General features: G+C 34.6%; 1 protein-coding gene across 15 annotated transcripts in view; it reads right to left on the minus strand.

Annotated features, from left to right (window-relative positions):
* Positions 1-21,372, minus strand: part of PPFIA2 (PTPRF interacting protein alpha 2) — a 446,500-nt gene that overhangs the window by 423,794 nt on the left and 1,334 nt on the right. For all 15 annotated transcript variants that reach the window (XM_053921063.2, XM_045187308.2, XM_045187307.2 and 12 more), the window contains exon 2: positions 17,390-17,640. In XM_053921063.2, the coding sequence (XP_053777038.1) occupies positions 17,390-17,638 (249 nt within the window). In that variant the 5' untranslated portion in view covers positions 17,639-17,640. The remainder of the gene's footprint in view (positions 1-17,389; positions 17,641-21,372) is intronic.

Genomic DNA, 21,372 nt, shown 5'->3' on the forward strand with positions numbered 1-21,372 from the left:
AAATGATTTGGAAATATTTTCTCCTAGGTGTCTTTGTCTTTTCATTTTCTTAATGGTGTCTTTTGAAGTATAGAAGTTTTTAATTTTGACGAAGTTCAATTTATCAATTATTCATAAATTATGTTTTAGTGCCATGTATCTTTGCCTAATCCAAGGTCTCAAAGATCCTACCTTATTTTTCCTTCTAAGAAGTATACAGTTTTGCTCTTGCATTTAGGTCTCTGGGCCATTGTGAACTAATTTTTGTTTATGGTATGTGTCAAGACCTAAAGTAATCTTTTTGTATACGTGAACATTCAATCATCCCAGCATCATTTGTTGAAAAGACTATCTTCCCCACAATGAACGCTCTTGGTATATTTGTTGAAAATCAATTGACCATAAACCTAAGAGTATTTTTGTACTCATTATTGTTTTCCATTGTCCTATCCTTATGTCTATTCTTAAGCTATCTTAAGAATGGGCTATATTTCAGCTTCTTTGATCAGTGCATTTTTAAATAAGTTGCGAAATAGGTACTTTAGGTCTTCCAACTTTGTTATTATTTTTCAATACTGTTTTGGCTATTTTGGGTTTTTTCCCTTTTCATATAAATTTTACAGTCATATTCCCCTAGGCTGAAAAAGAGCCACCTGACATTTTAATAGGAATGGGGCTCAATCTACACATCAGTCCGTGCCTATGTGCTTCCTTAATGATTCTGACTCTTCTAAACCATGAACGTGGAACGTCTTTCCAGCTGTTTAGAATCTTTAATTTTTCTTAGTAACATGTTGTTGTTTTCAGTGCATAAGCCTTGCATGTATTTTGTTAGATTCAGTTCTAATTATTTTATTATTTTTGATGCTATTTTGGATGAAATTATTTTTATTTTTAATTACTTATTGATACTATATAGAAACAGTTGGTTTGTTTATATTATTCTTTTATTCTGTGACCTTGATGAATTAGTTATTGGTTCTAGCAGTTTTGTTGTATTTTTTTCTTCTTGTGAACATGGAAGCATTTTAAGAAAGGGAGTGGTATAGTCAAATTTTCATTGTAAATAGATAATTTTGCAGCTGTGAGGAAGGTGTATTTGAAGGAGGAAGTACCGGAGAAAGGAGATTATTTTTTAACACTGTTGAAATAGTTACTGACATCCAAAATCCTAGCAGGGATATATAACAAGACCAGGAGTAGACCAGAAAATGAATTAAGAAAGATAATTGCTTTTTTCCCCCACAGAAATTGACCTGTTTATATCGTAAGAAAATTGCTTTAAACTGTCTTTTGGATTAATTACATTTATTGTACTCATTAAAGCTTATAGACCTCTGCTTCCAGTGATGGCAGACTGTGCATGATGGAGCACCTCTGTTGACATGGAAAACTAGAAATGTTGCACATTTTTTAATTCACTTATGACCTAATACAAAAAGAATAGTGAAGAATTGAGAGTTTGAAAAAGGGAGAAAGTTAGGTCTCAGATATTAAGGTCTTTTCCCCTCCTAGTCTTAGAGGGGCCGACTCTGCATATTTGGCAGCTTCATTGGACTAGCAGCAATTTTCAACTGGTGTGCCACGAGAATTTTTAAAACATGCAATACCTGATTATTTAGTCAGGGGCACTGATCTCTTACCCTTATATCGTCAAATAGAAAAATAACGACAGCAATATAGCAACAGCCATTGGGTGTGAATGAATCAAAATTATACCTATTTTTGGTCAGATAGGCAAAACATACATATTTGGGGGGATGCCACAGAATTCGAGTGATTAGATTATGTGTGACGTGGGATGAAAATGGTTGAAACTCAGTAGACTAAGAGGGACAGTGATTGTCCCTGACAAAATGAAGTGGCTCAGGAAAAGCCCCTCACTTGGAGTTGAAACTCTGAAGGGTCATATTCTAGAAGAAATAATCCCTGGGTGATGGATCTTCCCAGAAATTACTGGAATAAAATTGAGGATTGCTATTTTCCCAGTCACAAGGCCAAAGCAAGTAAAGTATTCCCTCTGGAAGAAGATAATAATATAACCCTCGAACTAAAGTGACTTCCACTATCAATTTTACAAATAAAATGACACACATACAAAAATAACCATGTACATGAGATAACAATAAGAATAAACAATTATACAAATAAAACAACAGTAACTGACCATAGGAGTTCCAGATATTAAAGTTATCTAAAAGACTTAAAATAATTATGCTTACAGTGTTCTGGGTGATAAAAGACAAAATGGTAAATTCTCCCAGGAAACTGGAAATTAAAAAATAAACAAAACAAATGGAAATTGTAGAATCAAAAAAGACAATAAACACAATAGGGAACTAAACAAGTGGGTTCAACAGCAAATTAGATACAGCAGAGAAAAGCAGTGCACCAAAAGAGAGGTACAAAAGAAAAAAATGCCTCATGATTCATAAAGAGACAAAGAGAAAGTGCAGAACAGGATGCAAGAGGCATAGAAGATAAAATAAGAAGAACAAGCATATGGGAAGTAGATTCCAGAATTAAAGGGGAAAAAAATGTTACAAGAGCATTTCTTTTTTAATTAGTAATAATTTCCACAAACTAGTAAAACAGGAAAAATTAAAAGATACATTTTAAGTATATCATAGCAAAACTTCTAAAAAATTTTTTAAAGCAGCCAAAAAGGAAAATAAACAAGCAAGCAAAAAAACCAAATTGACTCTCAAAGAGGCAACGTTTAATTGAAAACCGCCTTCCCAACAGCAAAATTGAATGTTAGAATAAAATACGTTAAGAGTGCCAAGAGAAAATAATCGGTAACCTAAAGTTCTACATCCAGTGAAAATAGCCTTCAGAAATAAAGGTGAGACAAAGACATATTGAAAAACCTTTCAGCTGAGAAATTATTCATTTATATACTTACACTAAGGGAGATATGAAGGTTGTCTTTCAGGAAGAATAAAAATGATTTCAGATGGAAGATTCAAAATCCAAAAAAATAATTAGTAACTCAAATAGTAAATGTGTAAATAATTCCAAAGGGATATTACCTGTATAAAACTACAAAGTAATATATTTCACACTATGCACATGGGAATAAAAGGCAGGAAAAGTATACATTAACATTACACTTTGTTATGCTGAGAGGCACATATATACATGCAATATATATGTTAAATGATAAAAAGATAGCAAAAGAGTATAAACTGCCAGAGTAATAGAGGGGAAATTGATTTTTAAAAAAGTATATTCAATCAGTTCAAAAGGAGGCATTGAATGTTAATAAAAAAGAACACAACACAAGGAAACAGAAAGCCCTTAGTTAGGCAATAGATTAAGCACAAGTATACAGGTAATTACAGGAAATTTAAAGAGACCAATAATTAAATAAGAAAGACTGACAGACTGCATAAAAATAAAATCCAGACACTATTTGTGGGTAATCAGTGCAAAGACAGAGAGACATTGAAAGTAAAAGGATAGAGGGAAGGTACACAGTGCAAACACTCACAAAAAATAAATTCACTATAATGCTATTAAAGCAGACAATGCAGAATTTAGGAGAAATTGCCTGTCTCAAACCAGAGGTGGACACTTCATGATGACAGAAGGTTACAATGGCCATGGAGAAATAACAATGATGTGGTCAAATGCAGCTAGTAACAGCCTCAAACATACACAAAAATTAATAGAATTGCAAGGAAAAATACATCTATAATCATAGTGGGGGAATGTTAAAGCTTGTGATTACACCAACATTGAACTTTAGACTTGGAACTGTAAAATACAGTTATATTTTTATAGAAAAATTAAATTTACCTAACAATATTACTAAACAAATGTGACTTCAAAGGTCACATCCCTTCTACAGAAAAGATCCTACCTAATAGATAAGTTTCTTCTAACTCTGGCCATGTCAATTCCCATGAATTACTTTGTACGGATTGAATATATTTCATAGGACCATATTCTAAATGACAGAATATATCAGGCAACTGGCTATCAGAATTTTTAAATGACACTTTTATGAATATTTTTCAATAATATTTCTCATATACAAAATTAACAAAAATAATCTTGCTATTAAACTTGGTCCATTAAAAATCTATTGTAAGTCACCAATACACATACCTTCTAAACTCTCACAAGTATAGACATCTTACAAATCAAAATTGAAGCAAATTACCCTGAAAGTGGGCATAAAAAATAGAGAATCATAGGTCAGAATAATCAGGAAAATCAGTTTATTGTAGAAAATGCAGTGTCAAATTCTAATCACATCCATTCATGAACAATTCTAATTAACATCAAAATTAACATGGATTTTCAGGAACACTTCAAAGCAAAAATCTTCTTTCGCCAAATACTTTAGAAATAAATATCAATCCTTACACCTGCCTTGTAAGGCAACCTGGGACCTCTTGACGGCCTCCTGGTAGGGAAGGGGAGCAAGAATCAAGAGGGGTGAGATTTACCTTGTTCCCATAGCACACATTCCAAATTCTAATGTCAAGGATCTCACTTCTTGTAAGGTTAAAAAAATTTTTAAATTAAATTCAAAAGGATTAGAAATTTTTATTGTGGGGAAAATTCAAAATACAAGGAAGAAATTAACTATCATTCAAAATCTCAATCAATAAATTTGTCATGTTTGGGGAAAGTTCCTAGATCTTTATATTAAAAAAAAATCACTAGACTTATAAATAAAACTTGGATTGCAATGCAAAATGTAACTTAAAATTTAAGACCTATGTATGTAACTTGGCCTACTAATCTTCAATAAGATTAAATTACAAAATCTTTATGCTAAAATAGACAGGAAATATTAAGGGCTCGCTAATGGCCCTTCGTAATACAGAGCTACTGTTTTGTAAACTAAATAGCAGAGATCAACGCAAAGCTATATGGTATAATAAACTAGGGTGTGATAATCATATTGTAAAGGAATTCCACAATTATAGTTCTAAACTCTCGTTTTTCAAACTAAAACATTGTGGTGGTTGCTACTGAGCTTTGATCCATAAGGCCCTGAAATGAAATAGCCAGGAAGAGTGAACAGTGTGAATTTCAACTCCTCCATTACTGAATGTAGAATTTCTCTTCAAACATTAACAAAAATAACTAAATCGTATGTATGCTAATGTTCAGTATACCAGATTAAATTTGAAATTTAGTGGAAAACAGGTTAGACATTCATCTAATGGCTGTTTTTCTGTTGAAATCATTCCTTCTGAGAGAATTAGAGCAAGTAAAAAAAACATCAATAATTACAACAAACTGATTCAAAAATAAAAGACAACCAAAACATTCGTTTACTTTTGTCCTTCTGTAAAATGAAAGTCAGACATAGATATCAAACAGGGGTAGTAGTGCTGTAACATCACAAAACAATCCCTATTGCTTCCTTTGTAAAAATTGTCTTAATTTAGGCAATAAACGCCTTAGTAAAAGGTGTTTACAATGTAAAAATGTAAAAATGACTGAAATTGAAATTCAAAATACTTGGATTAATATTCCTTCTGCATATCTTCAAAGCAAGTGATTTTCTTCCTGATCTTATTTGCTTTGATTTATAAAATATTCAAAATGTCACCACATCTTGATATGAAACCACTTCATTTAGAAGAGGGTTCAAGGTGCAGTATCAACACTAGCCTTCTATATACTATGACTTTATGTAACAAAGACTCTATAAATTATATTTGCTTCTTGTTTTATCAAGATATTATATATTTATCAAGATATTAAACATCTTGACAAAATACTAAATATCAAGCTATTATGTATATAATATATGTAATAGCTTGATAAACATCTAGAACATTGTGAGATTTCTACAAACGCATACACACACAAATATATATATATAGAGAGAGAGATGCTGTCTAATTATTCAGACTATATGGATTGCCAAGTAATCACCAAGTACATATCATGGAAATGTGTTCAATATGCAACAGAATAATTTTTATTTCATTTTATTACTTAATATTTTTGAACAATTACCAAATGCCAGGTACTTTTGTAGGTAGAAACTACAGCTGTGAATCACTGGAAAAGAATCCCCTGGCTTCACGGAACAGAATCTATCAGAGGGAGAAAGAGTTAATAAACAGGACAAAGAAATATAATATACACCGTGTTGGATGGTTATGTGCTATGGAGTGAAACCTGAGAATAGGGATTGGTTATATTGAGTAGGGGCTATTGCAATTTTAAATAGGGTGATCAGTCATGGCTTCACTGAGAAGGTGACATTTGAGTAAAGCCTTGAATGAGTTGAGAAACCAAGTCACATGGTAGAAGGGCAACTTTCCCAGGCACAGGGAAGAGCCAATGCAAAATCCCTAAGACAGCTGAATGCCTGACACGTTGAACAGCAAGAACATCAGAGTGGTGGGAATAGAGTTAGTGAGCTAGAAAATAGCAGGAGGTGTTATGAGACAGATGAAAAGGAGGGGACAAGTGTCACACCCTGGGCAGGTCAGAGACCTGGGCTTGTACTTTGAGATGGGCAGGCATTTCAGAGATTTGAGTGGATGTAAAACAGACATGATGCACCTTTTATCAGATTCAGGGTGTCACTTGCTGTTGTACTGGCAACAGCTAATGAGATACGAGGACCCAAACAAGGAGACTATTTAGGAAAATCCTGTCTAACCCCCAGATATGAGATGGTGACTCTGACTAGGGTGGAGTTGAAGAGGTGATTAATGTGGTTCAATTCTATAGCACTTTGAAGATAAAACTGAGAGATTTAATTGCTAGATTAAATACAGAATGAGAAAAAACTTAGACACTAAGGTTTTGACCTAAGCTGATGGAATAATGACATTGCTATTATTAACTGACATTCAGAAGACTAAATAAAGATCACAAGCTCAGGTTTGGACATGTTAAATTTCTGTATTTCACAATATGAGTCTGAAGGTCATGAAAATGTCTGGATTAAAAATGTACATTCGGCACCAACAACATTCAGATGATATTTAAAGCCAGGAGATGGAAGAGATCATCCATGGTGTCAGCAGAGGCTTAAGAAAAAGTTGGGGAACTAAGTCCTGGATTAATCCAGTATCAAAGAGACAGGAGGATGAAGGGTAGCTAACAATAAAGACTGAGGGGTGAGCAATGGAGTAGGATGAACCAGACAAGTGAGATGCCCTAGCAGGGGTGTCCAACCTTTAGGCATCTCTGGGCCACACTGCAAGGAGAGTTGTTTTGGGCCGCACTTTAAATATATTGCAACACATAATCACAAAAAAATCTCGTAACATTTTAAGTAAGTTTATGGTTTTGTGTTGGGCTGCATTCATAGCCATCCTGAGCCACATGCGGCCCGCAGGCTGCAGGTTGGACACCCCTGCCTAGAGCCAAATGAAAATGCTTCAAGAAAAGAGAAATCTACTGTGTATATTGATGAACAAGAATGAAGACAGAGAATTGATCACTGCATGTAGCAATATGGGGGTTATAGATAATGTTTACAAAAGCAGGTTAGATAAAGTGGATTGAGTGAATACTGGCCTGAAGTGGATTCAAGAGAAATTAGAAAAGCCAAGTGTGTGCAATTAAAACAATGTTTTTTGCTCTACTGGGAAAGACAAATGGGGTGGTAGCTTGGTAAGGCAGGGTCATTAATAAATTTTTTAAATGGGAGAAATGTAAGAATATTTAATGCTGTTGGTTATAATCCACTGGAGATAGAAAAAACACCAATGATGCAGAAAAATAGAGGAGGAAAGTTTTGTCCCAGAAGAGCAAGAGAGGATGAGATCTAGAACAGAACGGAGTAGCTGGCCTTTTCCAGGGACACGGACAGTTCATCACAGTAGAGGATCAAAGGCAATGAAATGACTAGAAATAACAATCAGTTTCAAAAATATAGAAATACATGTGGTATTCCGTGCTTTACAGACATTGTCTTCTTGTTGCCATGATGTATTTCCAGGAGCCATAACTGGCCGAGGTGTTAAGATCAAATAAGGAAAAGATATCAGCAGCACTATACTAAACCTGATACAGAACCTGATACAGAGTAGGCCCTAAAACACTTGTTGAATAAACAGCAATTGTTTATTAAATGGCTCTGATTAAATTAATAAAGCTGATGTGTATGCCCTTTATAATCCTTTGAAATTAACCAAGTATACAACACATTGGAGAGAATTTGAATTCCCTCACTTATATATAAGTAAACACTATCAAACCCATTATCAAAGGGTTTGGCAAAGTTGAAAGTAAAATCTAGATATTGTACTTCCTAGTTAAATACTTTTCCATGGGACCCACAGGTTCTTGTTTGTTAAAAGGACATAATGGGCTAAGGACAAAGTATGCTCAGTCTATAAAAAGGCTAATTCATGATATCATAACTCTGAGGATTTGGGATCCTTGAATATTTGTGCTCAGTATAATTATACTAACCCTAACAATCACTTCACATTTTATTAATAATAATTTTGTCTACCTTATTCGAACTTAGGTGTAGTCATGAGAAATGCTTTCAATGGTCCATGTCTCTTTAAGAAAGTTTACAGACAAGTTTAATATTCCTTTAAATCTAGATGAATATAATGAAATGAAGGAGATGGCTCAGAGTAAAACAAATGTAAGCCATGAATGGAATCCTGATGAGTACCACTTACCCACAGTGTGGTGTTGAACAAGTTACTTAACCGCTCTTTGCCTTGGCTTTATCATCTGTAAAATGGGAATAATAATCATAACGACCTCATTGGAAGGTCTTGAGGATTCACCAAAATGGTGCATCTAGCCAATTTAATGAATGATCTAGATTCAGAAATCAGCATTATTATATCTCTTCTAATTCCATCAGATGAGGAAATGAACCTCAAATAAAATTTCAGACAGCTTTTCTGCTCATGCTTAGAGAGTAAACTATCTGTCTTTTTTTTTTTTTTTTTTGGAAGTTAAAAGTCTGTTTCATAATTCTAGTTCAGGATAGGACTGTACAATATACAAAGCCCTGATCTCCTATCCAACCTGAAGCTTTCCCTCTTGTCCTCAGTTCAGGCTTGTTCAGGCTTGTTCAAGCTTGGAAGCCTGCACTGAAGGCTCGGGGCATGGTGGTCTCTCTTCACTCCCACCAACTGTTTCTGACTCTGTCAGCAGCAGGGCCTGATAACGAGAAACCGAGAAACTGAAAAAATCACAGTGGTATGTGACCTACCCAGGTGTCATCCATGGTCAGTCAGGGCTTTCTGAAGGGTAAATATGTAATCAGTGACCCTCCTTCTGGAGTATGTTTGTGGCTGTGCCAAGTAAAACTGCTTCTTCCCCAGTTTTACATGACCTGCTCAGAGCCTCTTCTCCAATACCAAACTCCCAATTCATCACGCATTGCTCACCGTTTAGGAGCCTGGACTTCTAACAAGGTCCTCACTCTGCGGGTTTTCACAAAGATAACCCTAAGCAAGCATCCCTTTTGAGAGTCCCATTTGCTTTTCAAGAAATCAGCACCTTTTGTCTTGGCCCTGGAGGGTTATAGCTTGCCTGAGGTATGACTCTTTACCATAGTGGCAGGGCATCCCAAGTCACAGCTGGCTTCAGACTCTACATCCTTCAGCTTCTGGAGGAAACAAACACATCAAGCTCTCTGAATGTTTTTCCTGAGGCCCTTCTCACTTAGCTAAGTTGAACTGGGAACCACTCAGCCCTCATACATGGAGGGATAGATTACATACAGCAAACCAACAGCTCTCCAAGACAACTCCGTCTCCCTTAGAGCTTTACCACCTCAAACTTTGTAGAATCTTAAAATGGAGTTTGAGCTAATTCTGGACTTATTAGTTGGACTATATCTTAGCACCTCCTGCATGTAAGGTCTTGTACCTCACTCATTTAGCCTCTCCTCAAACGGAAAGACTCCTTTTTAATATGTGGATACTTAAATAAAACATTGCCTGGGATAGTGGGAGTGTTCAGAAATGTTAGCTATGGCTATTATTTATCTAACTTTATTATTTAACATTTAAAGAGTGGTCAGATTAGAAGTTGAGCATATTAAAAAAATGGAGGAAAAAGTCAAAATAATTTAAAAACCAAGACAATTTGGTGTCATAAAAGTCAAGAGAGTGGGTATTTTGTTTTGTTGAGAAGGGAATAATCACAGTGCCGGATTTTGCAGTGAATTTTAATAAAACAAAACAATTGCACTCATCCATTGATTACTGGTGACTTGATTTCAAGCAGTGAGTTAGAGGGAAAGCAGACCACATTTGTTTAAAGAGTGAAGAAAAGGAGAAGAAATTGAGACAGTGAGGACAGACAAGTAGGGAAATAAGTTTACAGGAAAAGAAAGGTTACATTGGTAGCTATGCAGAGATAGTGTTTTGTTCTTGTTGTAATTATTGGTATTGTATTGTCATCACTTTACTTTTAAGAAATAGATTTTAAAGTTACCCACCAAAAAAACAGTTTGTGTGTGTGTGTGTGTGTGTGTGTGTGTGACAGAGCCGGGGGGGGGGGGGGGGGGAGGGAATGGAGAGAGGAAGAGGGAGAGAAATTGAAGATACCAGAGACAGAAAAAATTATTGAAGGAGGCGATGAAAAGGAGGGATCAAGGATTTAGAATAGAGTATTAGTCCTAAGCAGGAAAGGCAGTCTTAAGATTGAAGACAATGCTTAAGATTGGAGAATGTAAGTAAATAAAGACAATATGGGTGTAAATAAGTGTACAGTGGTACATGAGAAAAGAATGTATATTGAAGGACAACATACCTAGTAGCCTAGGAAAGGGATGGTTATGAAGAATTAAGGACATGGGAATTTCAAGATAAAATAATTAATAGCATTGTTTGGCACAAAGATTCAGGGGGTATGAAGAATGAAAGAATATCAATAGATTTTCAAAATATATATCCATTGGTAGCATATAGAAATGTATTTTTAGAAGAATGATGATAAAAGAAGTCTGATTGTAAGGGTTAAAAAAAGAGATAAAAATAAAGAGAAATAAAGAGATATAAATAATAAAAATAAAAGCTGCAAGTGAATACAATTTCATTTGGCCAGGGGTTAAATAGCTAACTGGTAGAAAGAAAAGCACATTAAGAAAATAAAACGACTACAATAAAAGGTAGCAAGAGATGCAGCTCTTTCTCTGACAGGCGCAAGGGAGCAAATGCTTAGTGTGATGGCTTAGGTTCCCTTGAAAAGTAAGAAGCTCAATCTAGATGTTACCTTCTCATCACAATAGGGAGGGTTGTTGTTTGACTTAATCCAGGGACATGTGAGATTGGCCTTTGTAGAAGTGGAAAATTGGGAAAAACTCATTAGAAGAGTGTAGTTAAGAAATGTCTTGATATAAATAAATAAACTTGCCAATTTGATAAAGATTTTTGAGAGTAAGAATTCTCATGCTTTTGATGTGTGCTAGTGTTCATTATTACCCAGTAAAACTGTGCAGTTAAGGTTGGCTAGGAATAATATGATAATATCTATGGTAATAACAGCATCAACAGCTGAATTTAACATTTATTGAGCATGTACTATCTATGAGTCACTGAATTGATCATTTAACATGTTCCAGCTCACTTATTGCTCATAATGATCCTGAATGACAGGGTCTATTATTATTTGAATTAACTACTTTAACCAAGGTTATTGAGTTAGTAAGTAGCAAGCCAAATAGATACCTAGGTAGTGTGCCTCCGGGGTAAAAGTGACTTCTGTCACTCTCTGCAAGTTTCACTTAAATATTTTGCATTTTTAAATGTAAAAGTATAATCATATTCCTCTTCTCCACCAGTAGCCTCTTTTATTTTAATTGCTCTTCTGAGTGTACACTAGCAGCTCCCAGTATATGAAAATACCTCCTGACGTTTTATAATGTTCAGGGTTTCTGAAGTACATGTACACATCTCTTTTCAACCAGTACTACAGGAAAATATCATCCCTTCTTCCAATTAAGGGAACAGAGTTTCAGAGAAGTCAAGTTATTTACCAATGGCTCCTCAGCTAGTAAATGGAAAAACTCCAATTCATATTCAGATCTTCTGACTCAAGGCCAAAGCCTTGGCCATTAAGTTCATTACCAGTTCTTGTTTCTTCTCCTCAATGTTCTTTCTGTTTATTGCCTCTGTTAGAGTCAAGGTTCACAGTCCTATTTTAAATTCCCACATTTCACCAAAATGACATTACATTATCATAATAAACTTTCCCTAATATAATGGTGACCCAAGTGACTCTTAGCTTAGATTGCACAGCATTATTTTACCAATAGATCAATTGCACTTATGGTCCCGTGCTTCATCCCTCCTCGTAATTTTGCCATGTAATTTTGTACTGCTTTGCACTTTGTCCCTGATCTTGGCTAAGTAATAGTACAAAAAGAAAAACATAACAAGGAGAAGCTTAAAGAGCACATGATTGTTTCTGCTTTGCTCTTACACCTCTGCCATGACCATGAACAACCTGGCCTATTGCAGGATTAGACACATGCATAGCACTGAGTGACCTCAGTTGGTCTAGCCAAGGCCATCCCTACCAGACAATGGCCAGTACAACTAGCTGAGTCAACCTTTAGCCAGCCAGTGGCACAAGTGAGCACAGCCAAAACCAACCAATCCATGACAGAGCTTTTGTGTTGTTTGTCACACGGCATTATTTCAGCACTAGATAGCTAATGCACGCGTACTATGCAATCTATCCTGAATCAAATATCAGAGTAATACCTCTTCATTATCACCGTATCATGTCACCAGTTCAAAATTCTACTGATTGTCCTGTATACAAACTCCTGTCCTTAGCAGTCACCACTCATGAATAGGTCACACTCCTCACTGACACTGTACAAAACTTCATTCCTACCCTAAAGCTCTTCAGTAAACAAAACTGTTAGTTTTTCTCCTTATTTAATTCCTATTTAGTCTTCTTCAAGAAAAGAAAGGGGAATACTGCTAGCTCATTGGGCTTCTTTGTGAAAATGAGGAACCCCCAAGCCTAACCTGGAAAGCAGAGTATAGGCTGAATTTCTAGCCCCCAACTCCTCGAGCAGGGTCCTGTGCAAAACTCTACTGCCCCACAGGAAATACCCTTCAATTTGTTCCAACCTTTTCTTAAAAATGACTCTCTAAAACCTCTTTCTACATGAAATCTTCTGTAGTTAATCACAACTAATATTATATCTCAAATATTTTCAGTACATCTATAATTTTTTCATACTATATTAATTTGGATCCATTTATATAACTTTTCCTAAGCAACTTTAAGTTCCCTAAGTTCTCTGGGAGCCAAATTATATTCCTTTTCCCCTATTTCCTTTACAAACATATGTAACCATTTAGTCACACACAGAAAGCCCTCAATATATGTTAAATAAGGTAATAAAAAGAAATTTTAAACTTTTATATAAGATATTTTGCAATAAAAATCTCACTGCCTTCAATTTTTCTTTAAATAATCTTAATAACCATATTAGTAATTAACAAATATTTGCTTTGATTTCAAAAATGTAAGACTATTTATTTTATCAATATACCCAGTAAATTGTTCTAATGCTCAGTGATATGTATATATCTGAGCATTAGAACCATATGTGTATGTATTTATATGTATGTAAATTAGTTAAATAGAATCATTGTCATATTTAAGGCTTCATAAATTAATTAGCTTTTACTTATGTTATTACTTATATTATTTTCTTTAATTAGCATAAACTACCTTGTAAGGTATCGTGAGTAATAGCTACCTGCTATAGCATGAAATCTGAAGATCGGACTCAAGTTCATGATGTATGGTAGAATCACAGTACAAACCAGATCTTCCCATTTCAAGTTTATGGCTGTTTTTACATCAAAACACATATATATTTAGTTCTGGTTTTGTTTTAAAATCCCCTACTACTGGTTCTCTACTGGTTGGGACAGTTGTAGATGATTAACATGCTCCTGTTCTCAAGGAGTTTATAATCCAGGTTGCTAAACAGGCATATAATCAAGTAACAACAATAATATGGTAAATGATAAAGGTAAAGAACACGGAGGAAATGTACTCGGTGCAGAGAAGTCTTCTGGGAAGACACAGAATCTTGGCTGGGATGAAAAGTGAGTCAGACAAAGATATTGAGGAGGAACATTACGGGCAGAGAAACAAATATGCATTAAAAAAAGACTGGAATAGATGAAGTTCGTGGGGACACTGTGAACAGTGAACTGTTCAAGCACACAACATTACATGTTTACAAAAGTGAAAATGTCAGGTGACAGAATAATGAAGCAGTTCAACACTACGTGTAGCAGAAAAACAGAAAATAAGAAAAAATAGAGATATTTGAGGGTTATTTAATAGATTATAAACAGTATGGCCCAAGGAGGACTAAATTCAGAGAAGAGGGAGAAAGCATCATCTATGAGGACTCTTGGGTGTCTGGGTGAAGAATTCAAGCAGATTTGGTTAAGGAATGGGAGACAGATGACTGAGTTTGGGGCACATTGAATCTGAGGTTCTGTGGAATATTTAACTGGTTCTATGTAAGGTACAAAACTGAGAGTCTAGCCTGGAGATATGGAATAATTTAAACTTATCAGCACTGTTTAAACACATTTACACCCAATCACAAAATAAGGAACTAAACACTATGGCTAAAACGCTTTTTACATAGTTAGGGTTGTTAAAATCACTGCTACATTTGTTTAAAAAGTAATGATAGAAGAGAAAGTGACTAAAGCAAAGTACCAAATCATCAATACCTAACAGTATTATATGGGCAATTTTTACAATTATATGTCATAGAGTTTGACTCTTTGAATTCTTTCCCATGTTCCCATTTTCATTATTTATGTTATTTTAGTAGTTTTCAATTTTCCATGCTCTCTCTCCCTTAAAACTCACATTTACGGTAATCATTTTCCCTCCAAGCTAAATGGCAAATGCGGTGCCAACAAACATAGCAGGTACATTGCTAACAAAATATTCAAAAAGATTCAAAGGTACCAATTAAAGACGAATACTCCTCTGTTACATACAGAAAACCTATCATCTGTAAGGTACAGATTAGGTTATTAAAAATCTGCTTTGAAGAAATGGCAGACCATCACTATTTTAAAAACCCGTGGATTACTAGGCGTATTCAATGTTTATGATGGTAAAATACAAAACAATGTTGAAAAAGTGTGTCCAAGTATTTGTAAGAGAGATTGAAACCATATGCATCTAAACGTAGAAGTTCATAATCCCTAGTATATAATTTCCAAACCTGTACACTCTATAAACAGGTAATTTGTTTGTAATTGTGTTGCAACCTTGATTGGTGGCAAGCCAGACCTGTACTAACATGAGACATTTATAGTTTTTATTTTTTCCATACAATAAAAGTATCCATAGACATGAAAATGTGTAATTATGGGGTGCTATCCAGAATCCTTCTGGAGGAGTGTTCTATAATGTATATTACATAACTACAAAAAACTCAGGAAAATTCTGAATTCTAAAACACAACTAGCCCCAAGGGGTTTGGATAAGAGATTGACTAAAATCCAAAAATTGAAATTGTAGGTCATGTTATAAACTTGATATTCAGTATGACAGAATTTCTAGAAGTAAAATTTCTCATTCCTGTATCCTTCAGAGAGATTTATCTATACACTATCATTACATATGAAAACATTTCCAGTTTTTTTCTTTTTGCCTCAAAATATCTTGTTGTAGTAATTTATATTTACAGTATCCTTATGAAATAATCACTCATTTTTGTACAGACAGAGAAAAAAATTAAAAACCCAGTTATTCTAGAATCGCTTTGATAGAGTGAGGATCTAAATTGATATCCTCAGGCTTGAATAAGACGTGAAAAGATAAATGTAGGAAGGGCGCTTGCATAGTCTTATACTTAGGACAAAAGAGTCAGCTTCCAGGAAGAGCAGGGAAAATAGGAACACGTGCAGCATTCGTGCAACTCATTTATAAACCTCGTCTGACTACTTCCCCGGGACACATTGAAACGCGTCCCCAAATATAACACAGTCCTGGGTTTTTTAATGGAACACTCTACCCAGAAAGAGAAATGATCGTTCGGTTCTACGCTTGTCACGGAAGACAGTGAACAGCATGACCGGTTAAGGGCCCGCACTGGAACAACAGCACTGACCAACTCAAATAATCTTGGTGAAGAGGAAGCATGACGGCGATCAGTTCAGAAATTACCTTATGAAGAACAATTGCAAAGACTGAAATATCTAGCTTGAAAAATAAAATTCTTGGTAAGATATTTGGAATGAATCGACTCATTCTTTATAATTAAACAAACCAGTGTACCAACAGGTGAGAGTTATAGAAACATTATTGTATCTCAAAAAGAGGCAAACTGAAAATGAAAACGAAAAGGACTGGGACAGGAGTTATCCACAGAGGGGGATGGGATTACCTAATTGGGATGTGAGAAAAGGTTCCAGGCAGTCCTTTCCATTCTGAAAGCGATCAAAATCTCAGCACCACAGTCCAAGTTAATAGCTGGGTGTAGAATTTTATCATCTTTGATTATATAATGTTAATATTTATGACGACATAATATTTACAAGATATAACATCATGGAGAGAAGTCAACTCTTCAACATTTGCCATTGTACTTAAAGCAGAGGGTCGATCATACTTGCATTTACAAAAAATATATAGTATATTGTAGGTGATTATTAAAAATCTCATTCATATTCTATGCTTTTTCTTGTACCTAGACTTATGCTATTCTAAAGTAAGAAAACTGACTTATTACTAACTGGAAGTTCTTAAAATGTTATATTCTTTTTCACAAAATAGTACTCTTGACAGAAATACACTAAAAATAACTCATCTAACAATTTTAAATTGGTGAAATTAGGGCTAAACTTGTGCCTTTTTTCTAATTTCTACAATAATTTATTTAAAAAGAAAACTCCTTAAAACATTTTTGATTGGAGAGGGTAGGTAATACATCAATAACTCTGGGAATTTTTAAGGAGGTATTAGGCATTTTTAAAGAAAGACAAGTAAAAAATAGACAGTAGACTTCCAAACTACTTCCAAAGACAGAACACACAACTGAAAATGAAAACTACACACTCTTACATTCCATGATTATGTTTAAAATGCAAGGAAAGAAGAGAAAATCAACTATTCCCACATTCTGGTGATTAGTAGCTGATCAACAGGTGATTTTCTAACCTCACCAAAATGTACAAAAAAATTTTTTAAAAAAGACCAGGTAGGAACTCAGTGCTTCACAGTTCCAATCACCAACGTACCATATTTTTCTTTGAGGCAAGTTTCATGTGAATTAATTATCTATTCTTAAATTGTTCTCACCAAAACATGCATATCATATATTTTAAGAAAAAAAGTAATTATAAGAATGGGAATAAAGCAAAGCTTACTCAAGTCTTATCACATTTTCAATTGCAATAGGAAGGACAAACGCTACCAGAAAGCGTACCTGTGGCAGGGCTGAATTGAGCTGTCTCTGGAGCGAATCTCTGTCATAGATGACGTCCTGCAGTCTTTGCTGGGCAAGTGAAAGACTTTCTTGTGTCTCTCGAAGGGTGTCTAGAAGACGGTCCCTTTCATCTAGCATATTCACCATCAGCTGCTCGAAATGGGAGTCTGAGTCCGAGCCACTGCTTTGGGACCCCCTTTGGCTCATTGGGGTGTCCTCATTAATCGTGGGCATCACTTCACACATCATTGCTTAAATAAAGTAAAAGGGAGGGAAGTCTTAGTAAAGAAATGGTTGCCAATTATGCCGCCTGTCCCTCAACTCACCAAATGCTTAGCAGCTCGTTAGCCTAATGTCCCTTTACCCCTTACCCACTGCCCCAACTAAATATTTTAACCTCAATGAAAAACAATTCATTGGCTTCCAACAACCAACAAGCTTGCTTTTAATTAAACAGCTTGGTTTCACCTACTACTTAAAGGTTTTCTTTTCATGATTTATGCCACCTAATTAAAATTATAGTAACGAGTTTCTGCACTTCTTAATTGATCATCTTTCTTCCCCTGCAAGTTCACAAATCCCTTATCGCTAATACCTCCATGTTACCTTTATTTGCTGCATTGCTCATGACAAGCACAGTGTCTGGCACATAATGGGTGGGCAGCAAATTATTTTTAAATGACTTAAATAATTCAGTGAATTAATGTTCACTCCTTCGTTTAGGAAAATCCAAAAATAAGTGAGTATTCTGTTTATATAATAATCAGTTTTTTGTTTTTAATTTTATCAACAGATTTGTTCACACCAATTTAAAGCTTCTTGACTTTACAACTCCCAATGCTTTAAGTCTATATGCTATCTTCCTAAATTCCTGCAGTAGCCTGGCGATTAAATTAGATATAAGCTTTATGAAATAGACTGAGGTACATAAATTTGTTTAGGTTAATATACTACTAATTGCACTTAATATTCCTTTGTTTCCTGTGAGCTGCATTGTCTGGTTTTCATCCAAACAATACAAACTAACACTCTTTCAGATATTCTGCAAAACAGATGCCATAAATCACATTAGCTAATGTAGTAACGTCACATCTTAGCTGCTAACCAGCGGCTCCCAACCATGAAATAAGTGAACTGCTCAGGGTATTTTTTAAGTCATTTATTAATTTGATTTAAAATAGACAACACAGACATTAGGATATAACATCGATCTACTATGTGGCATTTTAATAATCAGAAATTATCTCATTTTATCTTTTATCCTCTATCTTATATTTGAAAAAGAATCAAACCTATCTTAGTTTCACTTCTTGTACAGAGGCCAGGGGCTATTAATTAGAGGTCTTGGTTTTGTAGAAGGCTGATTTGGAGAAAGGCTGGTTTGGCTGTTGATCCTAAAGCATTCTTTGGTTTTGTAATACAAGACCAATTCATTTTTCTGCCTACATATACCTGTCTCTGGGGAAAATGTTTATGGTGATATTTTCATATAAAATGTCAAGACTCACTAACTCAATAGCTAATAACTTTTTATGTGATTTTTCATATAAAATGAGTTATTGAGAAGAGAAATTCAATTATCTATGAATGATTTGGTCAGGGTTCACTGAAAACTATGAGAAACTTCCAGAAAGATGAGAGGAAAGTACTTTTCTGACTGATATCCTATGTAAAAAAAATTAAGGAGGGCAATGTATAGAATAAACAAGACAATACTTTAAATTATTAATCATCATTCAAAACAGTGGGCTACCTGAAGGTTAGAATTCGACTTGTTCAATTTCTCATTCATCCTAAAATGAGTAAATAACAGGGTAGGCACACAAGATGTACTGATGCACACGTATGCATGCATTTACACACATAATTACTATCATTAAATACTTGATGAAAATATAATATTTGTTGCATTTTTTTCAACTTGAATGCTATTCAAACACTAAAACAAATATGGAAAACGAGACTCTTTTCTAACTGCTACAAATTGTCTTTACATTGATTGAAAAGAAACTGCAAAACAAAAAAAGTGTTCCAACACAGTGAAATATTTCAGTCAATTAGTTCGCTTGCCATGCATGAAATACACACACTGAGCAGCTGTGTCATTCTCAGAAATCATTACCAGGAGCCAATGTGGGGTTTTTTGGTTTATTTAGTTTTGGTTTTTTGTTTGTCTGTTTTTGCTTTTTGTTTTTTTGACATTCAAGGTTACAACAAAATAATGGGAGAGGAAATGGTAGCATGTGACAATTTGTGCCAAAACATTTGCAAGATTTAAATTTTGGGGTTACTTAATCATTATTAAATTGGTATTTTAAATGTTATCTTTCTTGAAAGAAAGCAAATAGTCCATCTTCACTTGGAATAACTTGTAAAAACTTTATATTCCAAGGAAAAATATAACTTCAGTGATTACCTCCACTATAATTTTCTCCTAATGTACTGCCCTAAGTCCAACAAAGCCCTGTTGTCGCCGTGGGGCGTTAGACATTCACAAACTTTTAGATCAATGTAAAGCTGGTCTTTGATTTAGTCCAAAGATGCTATGATGAGAAGCACCCTAGGGACTTAGAAAGTCTATTAAACCTACGCTCAAGAGAACTTGATTCGATTTCACGTCTGTAGCATGTGAACAGGGGAGAGTCACTTCACCTGTTAAAACTTTAGTTTTCTCTTTTGTAGAGTTAGTAATCTATGCATTTTAAAAAAAAGCTTGTTTTAAGGCTCTTTGGGATATCTGACTGAGATCACATGTAAAGTAATAAAGGCTTATTACAAATTTAAGTATTTATTTCTATTATATAGTGACCAACATTCATTGTTTAGAAGGAATATTTTGCTTTTATGGTTTATTCTGCTTCCACGCCTAAAGGTTTAATTCCAGCGGGTATTCTGAACTCTCCAAATCCAATTTAAAGAAAATCAAACTATGCAAAAGTTACGTAGGAAACATGCTGCTTTTCTTTACCAACAGTCAACCCCAATAAGTAAATCTAAACTCTTCTCAACAAACTAGGGAAAAATGTTTCTACAAAAAAAAAAAGGCCACTTTCATAAACTGCCTTAGCTTCTTACAATAGAACTCAGATTCTAACATAAATTTAAAAATACTTATATAATCCTTAAAATGTAATATCACCTATTTCTCCAAGGCACATTTTAGATATTAAAAGCAATGAAAAATCTTGTGAGAGTTAAACACCTTCTTGTAGAATAGATGACATCTGAAGCAACCTGCACAGTCCAGAAGTCTATGGTCATTCAACCTCTAGCATACTGCATCCTCATATACCACTTTAACTTTTATAATCATTTTCAAAATTAAAACTGCCTTGCATATCATAATTTATGAAAAAACAAGGAAGGGACTACTAATAGTTTGCTTTGACATTTGCCTTTTCATCTCCTCCTCCCCAAAGTCAATTGGATACATGAATTATGTTATCCTCTTCTAGGGTGATGCCTTGTTCATCAAATTACTGAAGGTTTCCACACCTAATAGAGATTATTTTATTGTAGAAGGGAAAAATAATAATAAACTTGATTGGTTTAACTATCCCAGTGCTTAGCTTGAATAATTGTATACAAGGAAAACCAACTCCCTCATTCTTAGCACATAACCTTGACTGTCTTCTAAATCTCTCGGTTTTCAAAATAAAAGTTTGAATGCCCACTGGAGTCATCACCCAAAAGCTTTTAAGATCCTATGTGTTTCTTAGCAATATAAAGCCCTCAAGCAGTACCTATTCAGATATGACAGTGCTACAAAAGGCTTTTCTTTTTCCCTGTCAGTGAATCACTTTATTCAGGCAGATCACTAGGATTTAGACCCCAATAGAGGCAAAGATGAAATTATTTTTGGTAGTTAGTTTCTTTTGCAAAGATTTAGTCTCAACTACCCCAGCTCCTTCTCAGTTAACCCACAAAAAAGTAATTTGATGAGAGAAATCCTAGCCATTGTCTGATTGATTACATTATATGAA

This window comes from Desmodus rotundus, chromosome 3 (genome assembly GCF_022682495.2).
Source record: "Desmodus rotundus isolate HL8 chromosome 3, HLdesRot8A.1, whole genome shotgun sequence".
Lineage (NCBI taxonomy): Eukaryota > Metazoa > Chordata > Mammalia > Chiroptera > Phyllostomidae > Desmodus > Desmodus rotundus.